We start from the raw sequence: 21,217 nt of genomic DNA, 5'->3' as shown, positions 1-21,217 counted from the left end.
GCAATGTTACATCCCACTTACATGTTACAAGAAAAGAAGTAGGATGTACCCAATTCACTCCTTAACACAGGTAGCTTTGTAGCATAAGCAACCAAGAACTGCAAACAATATTCAGTGAATTACAGAAGATCCAGGGAGACTTCAAAGACATTAAATAAACCTGTGACATATCAGTTTCCATAAAGAAAATTAAAACATCAAAACACAAAACTACACCAGAAAAAGAGTGCCAATGCACGCCACTCTGGAAAGCCAGCTGCTTGAAGTGCAAGTGCCAGACTGGAGACATCCCAACCAACCAAATGTAATCACAGAATCACAAGACTATTGAGCTGGAACGGACACACTGTGATCATCAAAGTCCAGTTCCTGGCCCTGCACAGAACAGCCCCAAGAATGACACCATGTGCCTGAGAGTATCGCCCAAGTGCTGTAACCACTTCCCTGGGAAGCATTAATACACAATGTGGAGGTAGTTCAGTTCTGTACAGGTCTTCAACAATATTTTGTAAAGAAACATGTTTATATAGAGAATGCATCTTGGTCAAGCATGATTAAAAGCAGTGATTTTAAAAATCAGTCAGATAGACTAAACCCTTTTAATTACATAACAGACCCCTCTTGTAAGATTACTGTTTGCATTTCAGAAGTCTGGCCAGAACCACAACCCCTCCCTTGGTTCCCCTCCTCCCCAGTTCCCTCCATTGGTACTAAGCCACACCCATTTCTATCTGACAAAGGCTTTAGCACGTAAAAACCCAAAAGCTTTGTATTCATCAGATCACAAAGTAAGAGTTATGCTATGAATATATATGGGCACTACAAAGAAACGTGAGTAAACCAGCTTTCAGGCAACAATTGAGAAAAGGGTTATGTACATGCAGACAAAGGACTGAAGTCTGAATTTGCCCTGCCTGGGTACACTCCTTTCAAACTTTCTGAGCACTAAAGTGCTGCCTCCTTCTATTGTTTCTGAGGACTGCATACAAAACACTCTTTGGGAGGAAGGAAATGGGTGGTGCTGTGTTCTACAAAGGAGCAAAGAGAAGCTGCATGAGAAAGCTGCTAATATAAGCAACAGGAAGAGGTTAACAGGGAGGAAGAATTATGCATCTAAAGAACAACAAAGGAGGCATAAGAAAGGAAAACCATGTATGTGCTGGGAAGAGGAGAAGCAGCTAAATGCACCCTTTCTTAGTCAACAAAGCACTTAAACATGAATGATTTGTTGAATCATATTCAAGAGCAATAAATACATAATACATATGAACATGAATTTCAGTGAAGTCCTTGCTATGAGCTTTTGACAAATATGATGACTGACTTGTCATATGAACTTCATAGGGACCAAGGCACAGCATGCAAAATTTCAGGAAGCTTGGTGATTTTGCCAACATTATTTGAACATAAAACTCAACATTCTTTAGAAACTTTTATGTTCAGCCTTAATCACAGAAAGACTTCCATCAGTTTCAAGTTTGTTCAGCCTAAATATTTCACTGTGCTAGTATCTCTACTCAGGGAGCTATAGTAAATAGGACTCCAATTTTCCCTGAAAGCTGCATTTCACAGACCTTTTAAGTTTTCTTGTTCTCCTCTTTCAAGAAGGCACAGACATTCTCAAAGCACAGTATCAAAACCTGAAAAAAATTCTTCAGCCAAGTTCTCTGCTGACGTTACATAGAATGAAAGATTCACTTATTTCAAAGGTTACCCAAGACACAAAAGCTGTCCAGAATGTGTATCATCAGCAAGAGGAAGAAATAAAATGAAACCAAACCAAATTTTTAGAGTAACCAGGAAAACCTATCCTCTAACCCAAACTAAAGCAAGCAAAGCAAACAAAGACTGATAAACTAGTATATTGGAGGATGAAGACAAAAATCAAAATGGACAGAAATCAATTTGAATAGACTTTTCCATTGACATAAAAAGCAAAAGATTCTTCAACTTTTTTTAAATGCCTCAAACCCAAAAATAAGTCTTCAGGGCCACTATATGACCAAGAAAGAACAGAGTTCAGGATTAATCCAACTACAGCTACCTACTATACTTACTAGTTTTTAAAGAGCTAGTATTTGATATCACAGACTGAGTAACAAGACCTGATGAAGCGATCACACGAGGAGCTACCCCTGAAGAATATACTATATATATATACTGAATATATACTGAAGAATTATAAACATATGAGAAAAGTGGGGGGAACAAACAAGTCACCAGTCTGGCCTATTAAAACCTTGAGAACATATCTCAAAACAGAAGACTGTTTATAGATCCTGGATAAAATACATAAAGGAATAAAACGCAAGGTAGACACAATATCAAGTAAAATAAATCACCTACTCGCAACTAGGAGATGAGAATAAATTATACTTAAACTGTGCTGTAAGACATAGAAGCATCAGTTTGGAGAAGGACTACTGCTGGAGTTCTCAATGATCAGATTATTAATTTAATAACTACGAATAATACAGCACAACTAGCTGGGAATACAGTGTTGGAAGGCACTGACAACAGACAGATCAGAATACTGTATGAGGAGGATATGATGACATGATAATCACAGTGACAAAAGTAGGATAAAATTCAGATCAAGATGCAGATCATGCTTCAATTCAAGCAGTAGTTTTGGACATTTATGTTAAAAAACAAAACCAAAAAAACCAAACTGCACAAGGTGCAGAGTGCCTACAGAAGTTTCCACTCTACCTGTCCCCCTGAAGTCTGGCTTATTCCTGTCTGTCCAGGACAGACAGGAACAACATACAGACACTGTAAGGTATAGGAACAAGAAAAGAGAAAGGAAGAGAGCTACTCAGCTTAAAGAATGTTTAATGCAAAAATCTCATACACACATAAACCAGTATATGGAGGCTTGTTATCTTTTGACTACCAGGGCAATGGATCAGTCTTCCAGTTATGAAATGCAGCAACAAAGGCTATCTCTTAAGAGCAAAATGTGTCAAGGTTGCTTGAGGGTTCTCTGGACCATCAAATCAGAATAACCTTCCCGTTCTACAATGTTGGAAGCAAAGCCTCAGTGTGGAAGGTTGCTTTTTTTTCAGTGCAAATTCCTGTGTTTTACTTGGGCTCTGACCAAAGACACCAAGGAAGAAAAGCCATCCTGATCCACATAGACTAACTTCTGTTAGAAAGCAACAGTTCAGATCATTTTACTTGTTACACAAAATGGAATAGAAACTAGTTAAAAACCCCTCATATTTCTCTAGGTATGAAAAAAGCCTCCAAACAGACTGAACACACCACCTAGGCAATTTCTCTCTGCCACAGCTACTGACCCTGGGGCAAGTGACAATTTTTTTCTTAAACTGTATCAGAAGATAACAACTGCACGTTCAAACAGTTTGGCGGTGATTGAGAAAGCATTTGAATAATCACTAGTGTTAAGTTTCACTGAAGAAAAGATTGTCAAACTTCACCCCTCGAGTGCCAGTGCAGACATCCTACCTAAAAATGCAGGTTCTGCAGTGGTATATAATGGGAGTTTTTTCCTATATATACACACATATACAGTGTTTATATATATATATATCTCATCTTTTGATATACACATACAAAGGATTTCATTGCCTGCAAGGCCAACAATGCTGCAAAGAAAATGATCCTCCTTTCACAGGTTACACTACTGAGGACAAAACTACACTTTTAAAGATCTACCAAATAAAGAAATAAAATCCAAGCAAATTCTCCAAACTGATAGAGAAGACTGAGCATGTCAAGCCGTGAGAGAGTGCCACCAAATAAAAGGCAGAGGGAGACAAGTATGTGCTTAAGGAGAAGCCGGACTTCTACTTAACACAAACTTGAATTTCGACACAGAGAGCCAAGACTCATTTCTCACCTGTCCCACAAGGAATGCAGTGTGTGTGTAGATGTGTGGAGTGTTACTGTATAAATTTAATCCCATGAAAATCAAATGAGAATAGTTTAAGATTATGCAGTTGATGATTGCTAGTAGTTGAATACCTTCAACTCATTCCTAAATGCTCACTACATATAAGCAAGACAGAGCTTTAAAGATTTCCATATTCTAGTAAAAACTAAAAAAATTTTATTTATCACATTTCCAATGGAAAACAGAAAGTAACAGATTCCACCTTACATCAGTAATAAACCTACTTTCACTACCAGGCTTCTCTCAAAGCATGCAATTTTTAGACACAAGACTTTAAAGCTTACTTAAAGGAATCTAGGGATAGCTGATCATATTATACTAATCATCTCAGATGGCTGCTGTCTCCAGAGAGGGTCAATTTTCAGAGTAGTTTTAACAATGTTCATATCTTCTTCAATAGATCTGTGTTATTTAACATATGTTAGAAAGGCTGTTGCTGCTACATTACCTTTGTTCACAGATGTTTCATCACATACCAAGTAATACATGAATATTAATACTTGCAATTAAATCATTACTTAGATTCTCCAGAGTTGATTTTGTTTCAAGTATGCTACAATCCATATGAGACATTTCCTACTAATCTTGAAGCAAATAGAGGGGGTTTGTTTTTCTTGTTATTTTAAAATAAAACCTGTTCCTCACCTTAGGTGGCTTAAATATTTGAGTCAGATTTACAGATGTAAAACTTGCATGCTTCTCCAGATACTAAGGTTAATCCATTTAAGCAGCACTCTCAATACTCCAGCTTTCACAAATTCGTGCTGACTCCAACGTGCAACACACTGCATAAAGGTGTAGCCTCTGCCTCAGTAATTTTCAGTAAAAAAACAAAGTCATAAAAAAGAACAGATAATTGAATGACATTTCTTCAAACAAAAAAGAAAATTTCCTTAGATCTCAGTGTTCTATGTGATTTTGGTGAATGCAACACCAAATACCAGCAACTGGTCTTTGCATCTTTCTGCATCCACACAATAAGTACAAAATTTGTATTACTTATATTAAAACAACATAAGAATTCACTTCATAAGAAGTCACATCAAGGCCTTTATTTCTATTGGATCAGTTGCTGTGTGAAGTGTTCTTTATCACCCAATCCACAATGAATTAAGCTATGTGTATTGGATACAGAGTGTTGAGGACATCTCTACATAATGTGTTCTAAAAACATTAATTACAGAACGGAGGCATAAATGGGAGGATAGGGAATGCTGCCCAATTCAACACTATTTCAAGCACATGGAAAAAAACTGACAAGTGTGCAAACAGTTCAAATACCTTACAAGTTGGTTAGAGGAATAACTTCCCTATCAACATACCTTTAGTGTTACTGAAGGACAAACTTGCAGGCAAGACCCGTAAAAACGTATGTTCATTCTACTAATGTCAAAACCAATGGTAGTCTTTAGCTTGTTGAAATGTACCCAAGAAGTATTAGCCACAGACTGACACTCACACCACACAAATCTAACAGACTCCATAATTTCCTTCCCTACAGTGCTAGAGATTACAGCAATTAAAAGACTATGTTTACAAATCCTATATTTTCAGTAATTTTTAACGTTCTTATGAATGTAGATCATTTCGAGAGTTGTGTTAGGAAGACTTAAATCTCGACAGCATTTTGTTGCTTTTCTTTGCAATGAATTAATTTTAGATTTGGAAACATCATCTGCCAGGCATTTTAAAACTAAATAGGATACAGAGGTTAATGGCTTTAGCAGTGCCATTTTAACCCAGTCTTCTGCATACCATTGAAAATAACGAATTTAACCTCTGGGGGAAGAAAATAAAATCTACAGATTTAACATTGAATTAACGTCAGCTTTTATTACTGGGAATGCTATTGGGTGATTTTTATTACTTGAAATGCCTTGTTCAGTAAAAACTCAAATGGATTGCTTTCCATACTTCTCCCTATCTAAATGTTAAAACATGTATTTCTTACTTTTACAGCACTAAGAATATAAAATCAACACAATTTTACCTTTAAAACTGTTTACATTCTATACACACCAAAGACCATACGTTTTTTTGCATCTCAAATGTTTCTGCTGGGAACACACAACATATCAGTCATTCTCATTCAGCAGTACACACACCAAAGTTTTCAAAAATTATCAGCAGCACAACTGTATATTAAGAAAAACTCCACACCAATGGTTTGCCCATATCACTTGGCAATGTCCCTTTAATATTAATACACAGAGAAGTAAATTTTTTTCATAAATTTGTTCAAGTATGTGGAACATGTAAAATGCATAAGAATCAATATGGACTTCATTAATGTTATATTTATTTATTTTCCAGCTTCATACAAACTGGATGTAGAAGCATAAACATAGTACATTTCTACCATTTTCAACAAAAATATAACCAATATGTACAATTATTGTATTAAAAATACAAAAGGATACAGACTCCACCAATGTCTTTCTAAAAGACATACAGGTACAAGTAGTATCAAAAGTATGAGGAAATCACCAGTTAATTGTACATTCTGCACTTGACATCACAGAGCGAACTGAGATTAGCAGTCCTATGGTCTACAATTACTTAATGCTTATATAACATTTGTGCAACTTGTGATAGAGCTAAGATTTTGTATTTCTATATGCACATGAGGTCCATAGCCTTCAGAATAAAACTGGCAAATAATGCATATAACAGGTAAAATTACAGATGCATAATTGACAATGTGATATATAAGCAAATAGACAAAAGCTATGATTACAGGAGAGAATTAAATAAAGCACTGACATTTGTTTGATACAGTGAAAAAACACTGCAATTTGATCTTTAAAAGTTGAAGCTATTTACGTGTATCTACTGATCAATATGATCAGCTGAGTTCAATGGAAAAAAAAAAAAATCCAAGACCAGCAGTTCCTCACATTTGAGTACTACTCGGATTGGCAGCCTTCACTTCTCCGGAGTCTGTGCAAAAACAACACAAAAATAGAGGGGAGGGTCATTTCAGTCATTCTAGGGTTAATAGCAGCTGTGAGCAAGTGGTTGCTACACATTGGCCTTCTCTATACATGCAGTGTTCCATGAAGCCATTAACACTTGTGACTATTTCTGCATTGCAAAGGCTGGCAAATCTAATCATGTTATTTTTTTTACTTAAAGGCTCGTTTATCCCCTAATGTCAAAGTCAATAGATGGAGGTTATTATATTAGTGTTAACAGCTGACACGAGCTGTGACATCCCAACTTGGCTTCACTGCAATGTTATCCAGTTAATTTTTATTTTAATATAAACTACTATATAGCAAAAAAAAAAAAGTACATAACTTAAAGGTGGGGTTGCCATCTGTCTTATTAGAACGGGACACTTTTTTAGTATGCCATCCTGTATTCCAGAAGGCACAGGTATGAGACACACAGTGTCCTCTTCCATCATCGACCAGTTGCAAGCACTGTGTTTCTGCATTTACACCAGACTCGGATGAGAATGGCATTAACACTAACATTTACAAACTTGTGAAGATTCCAGGGTGGGGCACATTAAGAGCAAAGCTAGATGGTCAAGGAAAGGCTGCATACCGTAGCCTCTGCCTTCCCTTCTGCCCTGCTCAGCCACATGATAGCAATATTCTCTCCAGGAGTTCAGGCTGGCAACTCTACTTAGAGGTGTGAAATAATACTGTAATTACTATGCAGATGCAGTATTTGATCTTCCAAATGCAAACATACAAAATTGTAACAAAGGCATTGTAAACAAGCAAATAAGCACTGCCTCCTTGAAGGATCTCAAAGCATTTTTCTCTTCATAGGTTAAAGGCCAAATGTAATTTGACAACTAACTTATCTCATTATCCCAATGAGACTAAGTGCTAGGATTGTGATTAAAATCTAAAAGGAAGATTTAAAAAAAAACCCTTCCAGGCATTGGGAAGTGCAGCCAGAGTTAATCATCCTGATGTGATGATCTTGGAATTTGGAATGATACTGTGTGATGTGGCAGACAGCGACAGTGGTAGCTTGGAGATTGCTGCACTGTGCATTTCAAGCAACACAGTTTGAAAAGTGCCAGGGCGATTTCTTCACAGTATTTCACATGCAAGGGGAGAGGGGACAGAAGGGGGAGGGGCAGAGGAAGAAGCCCCATGCTGCTTTAAGGCAGGGAAGGAGGCAAATAGGTCCACCATCCTTTAATCGTAGTTCCAAGGCTCCTATTCTAGGGACGTCTTCTTGTGCTCTCCTTTAAGGTGGCTCACTCTGGATCCAGAAAAGTCCAAATCTTAGACAGCAGAGACTTGTTCATCTTCTGCAAATACAATAGGATAAGGGAAAATAGAATTTAGTTCATATAGAACAAGACTGCTACTGAATGAAACAAACCTGTGCATACAACAACAAGTATGTGTACTCTGCTCACGTGTTTTCCATTTCATTCTATTAGGTATATACTTTAAAATGATCTAAATTTCAGTGCATTTCAGATCTCATGGGAAATACTTCTTTGTAATTTTGCTCTTGAAGAAAATAAGACAATTGCCTGACTGAGCTAGGTGCAGTTCCTCAGCCCAAGGAACACAACAGCTACTCCTAGATGGCCAGTAGCTTCAGAAAGGCATCTTATATTTTTCCCTGAATACACCTTCAATTTAGTCATCATTGGTAGAAACAATTAACATTCTCTGTCACGGTAACTCTTAAAGTTTGAGGCAATTCAGTTAAGGCAGACTTCATTTTTTTAATCTCATCATATTTAACTGCAGAGTTCATCCTGCACATAAAACCTTAGCAACTAAGTAGTTAGAGGGAGAACGGGAATGTTAGTCTTTCTATCATTAGGCAAAACAAAGAGTTCGAATGTGTGATTTGGGCACAAATATTTGGGCCTAAATATTGAGCACCTAGGCCTAGAGCTTCAATCCAGCCACACCTACACTCCAAAGAAAAGCATTATAGTTGAGTTAAAGCACAAAGATGCAGACACAATTGGGCCAGTGAGAAAGCAAGACAGCAGTGGGCTCATTATGTGAAACAGCTGGAGTGGAAAATCCAGTGTCCACAGCATAAGAGTTTCAGGTAGAATGTGAGTGACTGTCCAAATAAACCTGACCAATGACGCTCTGTGGGGTGGATGGGTAGGTATTCTATAGACCAGGCTACTTTTTGATCATTAAATACATGGTTAGTGCAAAAAAATTAGGGGAGGTACATGGTGAACACAGGCACCTCCAGAGAAGCTGTCTAAGCCAACTACTTGGCTGTCCAAGACTCACATGGACCTACATTCCAAATTTTAAACCATATTTAGGATGAACTGAATTCCTTCCCTTACAAAAAGTCAACAAATAGCAAGTTTTGAAAATGAAATAGAGTTCAAATTATGGCAAGAATTTCTATGGCAGAATACATTTGTGTAATTTGCTTTGTGTCTGTGAAAGCATTGACCAGTTTTGCATGCAGCCCACTCAAAATCTACCAATTAGAAATTTACCATCTTCCTCTGTGGAAAACCCTTGAGACGGATAGTGAGCAAGACGTGGATCTGACTCATTTGGTTTATGCCACTGAGGTTTGTTCGCAGGCCTGCTGGTTGAATGGCCGTGAGACTGCTGCTGTGGAGTTGATGTTCCATGAGTCTCACATGTCCGTGCCACCATTCTAGACCTCTGAAGTGCTATGTTGTAATCTGGAGGCTTTCTGGTTGGATGGGAGCCACCTTCTCCGAACTCAGCAATAGGTATTCCTACATAACCAGGCGGAGTTGGAGGTGGTTCCCGATATCGACCTTCTTTTCGTGCTGCAGGGAAAACAACAGATGATTATAAGAGATTGGAAAAGAAACATTGCTGAAAGGAAAACAGACAGTTATTAAGTAAACATCAACCAACTCAACAGCCCAGGAAGAAATAATCTGAAGGACAAAAGTTAACCATCATATGCTATGAGCATATGAGCTTGCGAGAAATAAATCAATCAAGAAAGTACAGAATATACAACAAACACAGGATGCAGCTATTCTTCCAGTAGTGAAGCATTAGTCTAACAAAATTCATCAAATTACATGGGGAATATGTTCAAACTTCACAACTGAAGCTGTTCCATCAATTGTATAGAATAAAACGTACAGTGATCAAAGTAACATGGAAGACACAAGAGTCTACAGAAGCAGCAAACAATTCCAAAAGGTACAGAAGTGGGCTTCATCTCCCTATATTTTGAATGCACAACTGTCCACTGCCCCATGGTTGTATTCTCTGCAAAACTGAAAGTATGCCCATAAGAGTATGCCCATGATTGAATATGATTTTATATAGGAGATCGAGAGACCACCACCTAGGTTGTGGATCTCACTGAGACGTAACTGTTTACCTGAACAAGACTTAACTCTGGGCATACTGAGAAGCTCTCTCTTGGAGAGAACTTCGAGGGAGAAAACAGTAGTTAAGAATTCTAAGTATCTGCAGACACACAACAGATAGGCAAGACTCCCTGTTGTTATGTAGTTAGAAAAGTCACTTGCGTCTTTGATACTGAACACTTGTTGTGGATCTAGCCCTTTAACACATGACCACTTCACTGACAAACCTTACAAATAAAGCAGGGAAAACCACTGACACAGACATTTAGTCTCCACAGCTTGTCATACACTGTGTATTCTTGCACAAGTGGTGATGACAACACCACCCTGCCCTAGGCAGCATGATTTGACTGAAAGGGCAGTACAAGCTCAAAATGGACCGGTGCTATTCAGATACAAGTTTTTATAGACTAAAAAATAAATCCTCGGTATTATAACCAAACCAAATAGTTTCCAATAGATTCTAAGTATTTTTCCTGGACAAACTGTTTTAACTAAGCAAAGCAGCATGAAGAGGTTTCTGAGAAATTTTATTCAAATATTTCTGAAAAGGAGAAGAAATTCTGTTAGAAAAATCCTCTTGAAATACTGCAAGAGATCAATGTCTATTCAGTGCAGAAGTACTACGCAAAACAGTGGGTTCTGCTGGACAGGGATACAGAGAGTTATATTTGCAGGATAATTAGTTAATAGTAGTGAATTTCGTGGAAGTGTGTTGGTTTGAATTTTCAGGTCTCTTTCATGTTCTTTCAAGTCCCTAAAAACATAGTGGCAACCACTGCCTTGAGAGGCAAGTTTGGAAACACGCTTGTTACACATTCTGGAGGAAAGCAAGCGTATCAAAGAAAAAAATTAGAGAGGGGCATGAATCTGAACCTGAAGTCCTGAACTGAACAAGTTCCTCCTCTTCATAGGCCAGGGATTCAGATCTGCACCCAAGCTTTGAAGCAATGCACCACTGCTAAGCAATATACTTGAGCAGAAAATGGAAAAGTCATTTTATCACAGTGGTCTCAGCATGACCTCAATCTGGTAGACTTTCAGCTGTGTCAGCAAAAAATGGCTCTTAGATAGTTCTTCATATTAACCTGACAAAAGGCAAAGTGAAGGGGAATGAAAGGAAGAAAAGTGGTAAAAATGCAGAGGTTTTGGATGGCCTAAAAATTGGGATGCACAGAAGGAACAGTACGAGAGAAATGTTAAGTTCTGCCAAAGACACCTTCATACTAATTTACAGATTATACGATCTTTCTATTATTGAATGCATATAAATGTATTTCACCTCTAGCTTCTTAGAAACCTCCTCAGTTTCAGCAGGCCAAAGAAATATTTTACAGTTGGTATTTAAGCACAAAGTGATCCCATTTTCAGAAGTAAAGGATATTCACAATTATCAGACAAGTCATAGAGGTATAAAGTAAAACACTTCTACAAAAATCAGGTCACATTTATTAAGACTTCTAAATATAGTATATGGAGCCTTACTGTGATGAGAAATTCACATTTCAGAACAGACATCTAAATACATCAACCTCTCAAAACACTGTCCAGCAGTTGAGCTAGTTTTTTGATGTATGGCAGGCTCTCTAGAGACACAAAGGCACTGCCAGAACTGAGAATCAACAATAAACGCTATTTTCCCTTGCACAGTTAAAGGGAAAAATTTAAGAGAGACTGCAAAATATTCAGTTTTGCTTTAAAACCTAAAAAATAAAATATAAAATAAAAAAATCAAACTAGACAAAAGAAATGCAGTTTTAGAACAATACAAAAACCTATAAGCAAATGAATTAAAATACTTCATGGTAAACAAAACTTAACTTACCAACATGCCCCTTTGAACTACTTGATGACATTGCTGTATGAGTGGGCACAGGAGTCGGTTTAGTCTCCTCTGCTGGTACAGATGTTATGCTAATGGTTTCAGCTTCAATCGAAACATCCTTCCCACCCCTCCGCTTTATGGTACCTGTATCACCTTCTGAGTCCTCTCCCCAGTATCCCGTTGAGGATGCCCAGCTTGCTCTGGACTGTGCTTGATCAAGGCCCTCCCTGCCTTGACTTTGCCTGCCATATTTTGTGCCATGATCGGGGAACATCAGCTGGTCCATATGGCTGCCTGAGGCCCACAGTCCTGCCCCATCGCCTGAACTATCAAAATGAGCATGTCCAAAAGGCAGAGTCTCCCAGCTCCTCTGGTGCTGTATTGTTTGTATGTTATCATGAGAACCACTCGAACAAGAAGTCCAGCTACCACGGCCACTGTCAGCTGCATCAAGCGAAGCTCTGTCCCCCTGATCCTGTGACAGTTCTTCTGTACTAGGAGAAGAAAGCACAGTTGCTCCAGCATACAGGCCTCTGGTCTCTGAGAGTGGTGCATATGAGCTAGATGCACAGTGATGATGGGGAAAAAAAATAAAATCCAGTGTTGGAATTGGAAATCACGTACAAGACACACAATTCAACAATCAAGAGAAAAACAAACATATTTGGGGGTTGGACTAGATGACCTTTATAACCTTTAAAAGGTCCCTTTCCACGAAAACTATTCTATGATTCTATGATTGAAGGTTTGATGCACTTTATAGTATCTTTTGCTTGCAATAATGACTAATTCAATTTTGAGAACAGGACACTTTGCTTTCAAGCTCATCCTCAATAAAGGAAAAACAACAACAAAAACCTGATAAAACTTTACACTTCAGAGAGTTATTTCAAAAGATAAAATCTTAACTTTGCAGCAGCCTTTTAAGACAGGCAAACCACATTGACACACATAAAGCCAAACAGATTGATAGACAGGGTTATCAAACTGCTTTTCCAGCCACGCAAAGCAAAGGTTCAAAAGCTAGAGTTTTAGAAGGAAGTGGCTGATATTCAGATTTAGGTTTCACTTTTCAGATTATTTTTTTTTGCCAAGGAAACTCTGAAAGCTCAATTTTCAACATTTCCTGCAAATGGAAATGTATTTCAACCTTAATTTTGGAAACATGTGCTACTTCCTAGAGCAAACATGTTCTCTGTAGCCTCTCAGCAATTAAGTGAGCCTGACACTATCACTTACATAGCAGCAGAGAAAACCGACAAAGTGTCACTTTTGCTTAGCAGCTATCCAGGCTCCTGGGATTTGTTCTTCCAGGGCAGCTTGCTATGCAGACTGAAATCCTGTTCTTCCAAATATTAAGACATCTGATTAAAGAGTTTGCATAGCCTGGGATTCCCAGAGCTGAAGTACATCAGTTTTGGAACAGGTCTGCCATTTGCAGACACTGCAGGATTAAAACCCTTGAAACTATTCAGAGGACTGAAGCATCCGAATAACAGCTCAAAAAAAAAAAAAAAAAGTAAGTGGAGACAATAGGAGCCAGAGCTCCAATTATTTTCACACCAAGGCTCACTACTAGAGATTTAGAGAACTCCTCACAGCACTAGCTTCCCCACCATTACAGAAGTTAATTACCTAGAAAACCAGCTGCATAATGTGAATTTTAGCTTCCAATTATTGTTGAATAGAAGAGATATTTGGGGCAAAATATTTTGGAGTTAGACAAATATGCACTTTTCCATGAAACAGACTGGAAAATCACTAGCTATTTCTGTTCTCAGTTTGATCACTGAATAATTGTACGAATAATATTTCATCCAATTCAGTTAATTCCCCACGTAGGAAGCAGGCTAGGATACTAGTCTGCCACAAAGAGGATAATCTGTAGTATCACTGAAATGCTCAGATGGTAAGTCTTCTGAGGTAAACTCTTACTGCTGTAGACCTCATCATGCACTCGGGAGTGCAAAACCTTTTCCTGTCAGAAACTGAGCATTATCACAATACACAGCATTGAAAGAGTCATTTTTAAGAGCAGGGGAGAAAAAATACTTGAGAGATACAGAGAAAGTTACATGGACAAATACACATGCCACATACACACTATATGAAAGTATAATGTAAGCAAGCACAAATAAAATTCCTACCCTAAGCTGTATTGATCTGGTTCAATCATGATTCTTCTATCAATCCTTCCCACACCAAGATTTGTCTCCACGATGCTGACAGAATGCCTCTGTCTCCTCTCGTCATGCAGGGAGACTGGCATAGAGTCAAAAGATGAATTGCTGACAATACTAGATCTAGAAGAAATTTCACTGTGACCAGAATCTGAAAAGTTATCCACCGTGCTGCTAGGAGCCAAAGTATAGCCTGCAAAGGGAACATCATGTTAATAGGACTCTCCAAGACACCTGCTCAGTTATTGTCAGGCAGCTGGCCATACTGCTACCATAGTAGAGCAAAGCTACGATTACATTTACACACCATTGCAAAAGACAAAGATACACAGCAAAACTGCGTAACACTGTGTATTTGGTCTCTTAATCAAAGGTCTAAGATTGTGGGAACACACACTACTCATTTACAAACCAACTGCTCATCTTCCTTCTTCTCTGCCCTCCTACCTCAAATTCTTTTCAAATTCATCATCATACTCATATCCTCACATTATGAAATCTTACTTCTCAACAAACTGCCTATGCATAAACACTGTCTCCAAGACTGGAATGAAAGAGATGTTCAGGATGAGTCTACTGCTTAAAGTACTCCAAGAGACCTTCCCATACAACTTTTCTGTTTGCAAAGCTACGCTTCACAGATGAACATCACAGATGAACAGCAGATACAACATGAAGCCCAGATGTCTGGGCTGACTGCTTACTACATATCTTGGCTGAGAAAGGGCCAGGTTTTCAAGCTTTCTTTGTTATACCAAATAGTATATATTACCAGAATTATAATGAAATTTGGAGGCAGCATTGACACAGCCAGACTGAGATAAAATCTGCATACCATGTCACAGAAGCAAATTCAGTTTTTGCTTTAGTATTAAACAAAGTTGTGCTGAATGTTCTTGCCAGCTAAGTTAAAGATCATTAACCAACGTAAATCCTCAAGTAACTGCCGTTTTCATTTTTTGCTTTCAGTCTACACGTAAGTGTCAAAATTACTTCAACCGATCTATCCCAATTCACTTGCATGAAATTAATGTTGTCATTTTTGTCTGAAAGAATCTACCATTAGCTTCATGTCACCATCAAACCAAGGTGTTTTTTTTAAAGTCATGTTTGATTTGCTTTTTGCAAAAATAAAAATAAAATAAAATAAAGTGCTTTTCCCACTATGAGTCAAGTACAGAATTCCAAGTCCTTTTTCAAGAAATGCATAGGCCTGCCCATATTTATATAAATTCACTGTTTGTTAATGTAGTATTTGGGAGAAGTAATGATGACAGGTTACAAGGACTCGAGATGATATATTCTCTACATAATATCCTCCTCCATCTGACTTTAGTAAATAATACTTCAATAGAAGTCACTTCAACCCCAATGTATATTTTACCATAACATTATTTTATGTAACTGTTAAACTGAACTTTTATGATATTCTGAAAAGAGAATAACTTTGCCTGCAATACATCTAGGCTATCATACTTTCAAAGGGGCTTTTTTTCTGTTTAAACTACAGCACAGCGCCTCCATCTTCTGTTTTGTCAATTCATAACCAGAACAACTACCAGGAAAAAAAAAAAACAGGCTTTAAAAAAATCCCTTTAAAGTCCTAAATTCACTTTAAAAAATAGCTCTATGAAATCACTTAAAAAGACCCTGGTCAAGGAAGCTCCAATGTGTAATACCATTCCTCAAATAGTCATACACATGGCTTGAATAATCAGGCTGCTATTAAAATATTCTGTAGTAGTGATCTGAATCCTAAATATCTTAAGCCTTTCTGTCATACATTAGTCACATCCCATCCACATACATGACACAGCAAATAAATTCCTCTAATAGGCCAGTGTGGTCAATGCTGTACAAAGATTTTAAGTTTTCAACCACACATCGTTACACTGGCAGGAAGCACTGATGATAGAAATATTTTTTGTCAAAAGCAGCTGCAGTGAGAGCGACCTACTGCATCAAATCCTGTATCATACCAGGCTATTTTTCCTGGCTTTTGATAACCACAGGGCTTTCAAGTACCCTAGAAATCAGATTCACAGTTATCCTTTTAGGTATCCCACACTGCGCTACATTTCCTGCCCTCTTGCTGACCGTATGTGACAAAAATAAGAGCAGCAGTAGTTTATCAACTGTCCAAATTCTTTCTTAGAAGCTTCCTAAGTCTATGAGTTTCAGGAAACAGGATGAGAAATACTGAACATCTAATACCTTTCCTTGGAGAGCTCTGTGGTGAAGTAGGAGGAGAAGACAGCTGTGAAGATGCACTTGAGACTGTGTCTTCAGATTGTTTCTTGTGACGATCCAAACTTCCTTCTTCCGATAATGAAAGAATTTTCTTTAAAGCTTGTGGGGAGTTAATGCCTTTAAGTAAGAATTAATGTAGATGTAAAGTCCAGTATAAATACATCTTCATGCTTCACAATGCATTTATAGAGCAGATACCATACAGGAAAAAACCCTAACTTTTCTGATACCAGTTTAAATTAAGCAAAATGTTTAAACCTATTACTGTTTAAAATGTAGAGCTTTATTTCCACATATTAGTGCAGATGGTCTTTCATTCTGGCCACTTAAAATAAATACTTTGCCACAGAAAACACAATGAAGATTTGATGTTGTAGAATACTGCCTATACAATACTTAAATTGAGGATATGCATAGGAATGGCTACTGAAAAACTTGAACTAAAATTATGTTGAATACAGACACAAACCAATCTCACCAGTTAGTGAAGATTTATATAGTAAGAATTGAAACTGTTCTTTTTTTTTTTCTATTCAGAGTAGCCTAGAAGGTCAAAGAAAGCTGGAAAGAACATTAATAAGATTAGGCTTATGAAACAAGGTCATCCTGCAGCTGCCTTTCTCCCTTTCATTTTTGAGAACTATCTCTGCACCCGTTTATTTTGGGAAACTAAAGAGTAAAAACATCCTGAAGATGATGTATGATGTAAAGATCTAGGGCACCATGAATTGCTTTTCCCAGGCCACATTTATCCTTTTTTCTCTTCCCCTCCCCTCAAAAATCCACTCTAGGACAGTGAAATCAGAGCTTCTCTGACAGTTTTGCCAATGCTTTTGATAGAGGTTATTTTCAAGCATTCACAGAATTTATCTTTGATCTGTTGGATCACAATCCTGCTATCAATAATTTATAGCTGCTCCATCAGCATAATCTACTCAGTTTTCAGAAACTTTGCCACCATTGAGCAAAAATGCAGTCTATGGAGCTTCAAAGTCCTTTTAAGATTTAAAATTAATGGTAAAATCAACAAGACATAGATAAATAATGAATTGTTTCTTGCTCATTTTGCTGCTTCTAATGCTTTATTGCAGCCTAAGCAGTGCATGAGAAAAACTGATAAAGAGTGAAATCAGAATTAAGCTCTTGTGAAATTACCATCGTGCAATAGGAAGGGCCAGTTATGCTACATATACTTATTAGGATAATTACCACAATTTAAGTGATTTAAGAAGTTCTTTAATAATGCATATATGTTATGTATACATTCTGGGACACAGATTCGGAAATCAGAGTAGTAGAAATTGCTATAGTCTGGTGCCTTTCTGAGCAACATGGAGGCAGCAACAACTGAATAACAACGATAAAAAAGCAGAAGGGAGCAGAAGCCAAGGGGACAATTGTCAACGTGAAACTCCAGACCTACATTTCTAACAGGACCACCAAACCTGAGTGGGCCTGAATTTCACATTAAAAGTTCAACTTCTGAAGAGACACCAAAACTTTGGAGACATCTCAGATGGGTCATTCAAGAACTCCATGTCCCTGAGCCCTTTAGAAAAGTTAAGCCAAGATCCCAGGGCAAACAATCAGAACCATTTCTTCTTTCCAGCTGCTAGTAAAAAGTAAATACTTGTACTGATTAAATTGACAGGATGCTTTCCTAGATTTCTTTCTTTCCTTTTTAAGAGAATAAAATTATGGATAGATACTGCATGAATTGGCATAACCTGCATATCATACTACCAGAAATAAATGCCTGAACCTTATATGATTCAAAATATCTCCCTGACATGAGTGAACAAACTTCAGAGTATTAAACCAAATGCTTCCTTGTTTCACTTACCAAATGGTGGGAGGTCTTTGACTGGCACTTTCTTGCGAGAGGGATAAAGAGATACGGCAGGGACCTGCAACGCTTGGTTTACTTTATGTTGCTGCTGCTGCTGCACTTTCTGCTGGATGCCTGCCCGGGGAGCCACTGGTGATGTTTCAGATTTTCCAGGTCGCTTGTCTCCTGTATTCTTCGGCACTTTGCAAGAAAGCGGAGAAAACACTGAATGACTACTAGCTAAAAACTTGGTGGGTGTTTTAGTCTTAGCAGTACGAAGCCCTCCAATTAATAACTAAAACGCGCTCAAATACTTGTACAATTAAGGACTACAAACTGATCCAGAATGGATATATAATTATTATTTCTTGCTACCCTGAAGCAAGGGAAGGGCACAACATATAGCATTCTCTCAAATCAAAATGAAACTGATATATCCAGGATAAGGTCCTCCTCTGCTGCCCCCAGATACAGCCCTCCAAGTGTCTCTGAAACACCTGGACATAAGGAAAACCCCTATTCTCTCAGAATAACCATATTCCTATTCACACCAATAACCCGAGCACATAGAAAAACTTCTGATCCTCCAGATTCTTTGCATAGACAAAGCTAAAAAGCCCTTGTACACTTCAGTGTGACATCATCTTAAAACCTTATCACCTGTATAAATACTATGTCTCTATCCTGTTAACCTACGGGATTATTTTCTTAAGATTCATAGACATTCAGTACTTGAAAATGACCACACACCTAATTTTCCACCTCATTGTCTAGTTACTGTTCCAAATTGCCTCTCTGGACTAGAAACAGAGGTATATTTAACAGCTTCCTTGAATTCCGTAGCAAATGACAATGCTCACATGTGTTGGTGGCTGGTTCACACTGCAGAGACAGTGTCTGGAGGCTCTCTTCATCCATTTCCAGATCCAAGTTTGAGAGGTACTGCTTTACCTTCCGTGCCATCTGAGCATCTTCGTACAGTTTTTTAGCATTAAGAAAGGAGCTGCGACGGACCCGCTTTTTATGGCCCCCTGTTTGCGCCACATCCAGCACAGTTGCATTGGTACTGCCCTGGCTGAGAGACCTGAAGTGAAGGGGGGCAGGAGGAAGAGGAAAGAGGGGAAAGGTATGACTTAGTCCAACACAGTATCACCTGATAAACATGAAACGTGCAAAATATTGGATGAATGTCAGTCTACAGTCAAAGCTTACATGCCTCATTCCAGTAAATCAAACAGCTATAACAGACAGAAAGATGAGGGCCAGGAAATCTTTTTACTTGGTTACAGGCACTATTTTAATTACACATATATTTTAACCTATTCTGCTCCAACTAGGCAACATCACTTCACACATCTAAAAAGCATTCATGGTAGCTCTCTCACATAAGCCAACTACTGAGAAGATTGGAGCATTAGGAAAAGCTCATGCAATAAGGGAATGCTGACAGAAGACTACAGTTGAGGTTCAAATTCAAATACATATACAGAAGGCATTTTGAAAGTCCTCTACGTTTTAAATCAGACTGTATACAAAATGTACAGCTCAGTTTTACAGAATAGAACTTCTTTGTAACTTGTGAGGTTGAAGACAGCTTTTTGTTAAATAAAATGATCAGCTTGTTCATGATGAAATAAAAAGTGTCATGCACATTTCAATGTATGTGTATCTATACAAAAGCTATGCATCGGTCTTGAATTGTTAAGGCAAAAATGATGGCTGAATTGTAATATGAAAATAAGTTAGTCTAGCAGATACTTTAAGTTTTAACTTTTGTATTTGATTGTGATAATTGCTTAATAGGTATAACAAAGTTAACAGCTATTTTCAGCTGTTGCAACCTTGTCATTTTTTAATTCTCTTTGACTCAAAATCACTTCCTTTAGCGATTTAAATTGGAGGTGGGAGGAGAACATCCCTTTTCTATCTACAACCACTTAAAAATAATTTAAAATTTTTGTGTTATAACCTCAAAAGCAAAAGCACTCCTAGATGAAAATGTAAATGTATTGTCAGTAAAAAGGGTTAACAAAAGAAAAAAAAAGTCAAAACACCAGAAAATTAAAGATAGCAAGTAGGAAACAATGCAAATGATAAAGGAAGAATGAATGTCTGTGTGTTTTGTGTCCAACCACTTACCCCAAGCTCCTCCATTTCTTCTTCCTGCAAGTGAGAGTCAGGAAGAGTAAAGCACGGGTTTAAGAAGAGACAGAGAAAGATCACAAGCTCAGAAAGAAAAAGACCAGACCTCACAACAAGCAGTTCTGGAAGCTCACAAATATTAAAGAGTCTTGACTTGAACACACAGTCAGATATTACAAACTCTTCTACCTCAAATTAAGAAAAAGAGTATGCAATAAGCTGGTCTAACATGAAGCCAAAGAGCATTCACTCCATGTTTTCTAAGACTACTAGCTGACCCTGCTTCAGATACATTACTGTGTCTACAAAATTATAAGCTGGCATATGTCAATGTTTCAAACAGACCAATACATATGTTTTCGAGACAGTTTTTCCCCCTCCCTCCCACTGATAGAATCTCATTTTTATGAAGTAACTGTCAGCTCAAGAATAAGAAACATTTTTAGAATGTATCAGTAAGCACAAAATGTAATGGTTTCTCCAGTTTTAGACCACCACATTATTTTGGCAAATTGTTAACAACAAGAAGCTCATACCACTCCAAAGCCCCTCTTGCTGACACCTAGGCTTCTCTCAGCTGGGAAAAGCTTTGCCTGATACAACACACTTACCTTGTTCTAAACATTAAAGAAGGATCCATGTTCACAGATGCCATGCGACCAACATGGCGTATCTCCTTTGCAATCATTCTCAGCTTCTCAAAATTGACCAAGCCCTCCACTTTAGAATCATTTCCTACAATCAACAA

The 21,217-nt window shown here is 37.8% G+C and overlaps 1 protein-coding gene across 7 annotated transcripts in view; it reads right to left on the bottom strand.

The window, feature by feature from the left end:
- Window positions 1–6,085: 6,085 nt before the first annotated feature.
- RAPGEF2 (Rap guanine nucleotide exchange factor 2) overlaps window positions 6,086–21,217 on the bottom strand; it is a 182,403-nt gene continuing 167,271 nt past the window's right edge. For 6 of the 7 annotated variants that reach the window (XM_017805851.1, XM_017805852.1, XM_017805854.1 and 3 more), the window contains 9 exons: window positions 21,081–21,204; window positions 20,467–20,490; window positions 19,188–19,411; window positions 18,343–18,528; window positions 16,464–16,616; window positions 14,217–14,442; window positions 12,070–12,629; window positions 9,378–9,683; window positions 6,086–8,195 (listed from right to left, as the gene is read on the bottom strand). In XM_017805851.1, the coding sequence (XP_017661340.1) occupies window positions 8,170–8,195; window positions 9,378–9,683; window positions 12,070–12,629; window positions 14,217–14,442; window positions 16,464–16,616; window positions 18,343–18,528; window positions 19,188–19,411; window positions 20,467–20,490; window positions 21,081–21,204 (1,829 nt within the window). In that variant the 3' untranslated portion in view covers window positions 6,086–8,169. The remainder of the gene's footprint in view (window positions 8,196–9,377; window positions 9,684–12,069; window positions 12,630–14,216; window positions 14,443–16,463; window positions 16,617–18,342; window positions 18,529–19,187; window positions 19,412–20,466; window positions 20,491–21,080; window positions 21,205–21,217) is intronic. The other variant, XM_017805853.1, reaches the window with a different exon arrangement.

This window comes from Lepidothrix coronata, unplaced genomic scaffold (assembly GCF_001604755.1).
Source record: "Lepidothrix coronata isolate B3197 unplaced genomic scaffold, Lepidothrix_coronata-1.0 Scaffold13, whole genome shotgun sequence".
NCBI lineage: Eukaryota > Metazoa > Chordata > Aves > Passeriformes > Pipridae > Lepidothrix > Lepidothrix coronata.
The sequence above is the reverse complement of the archived record's forward strand: the minus strand, read 5'-3'. Positions and strand labels throughout refer to the sequence as shown.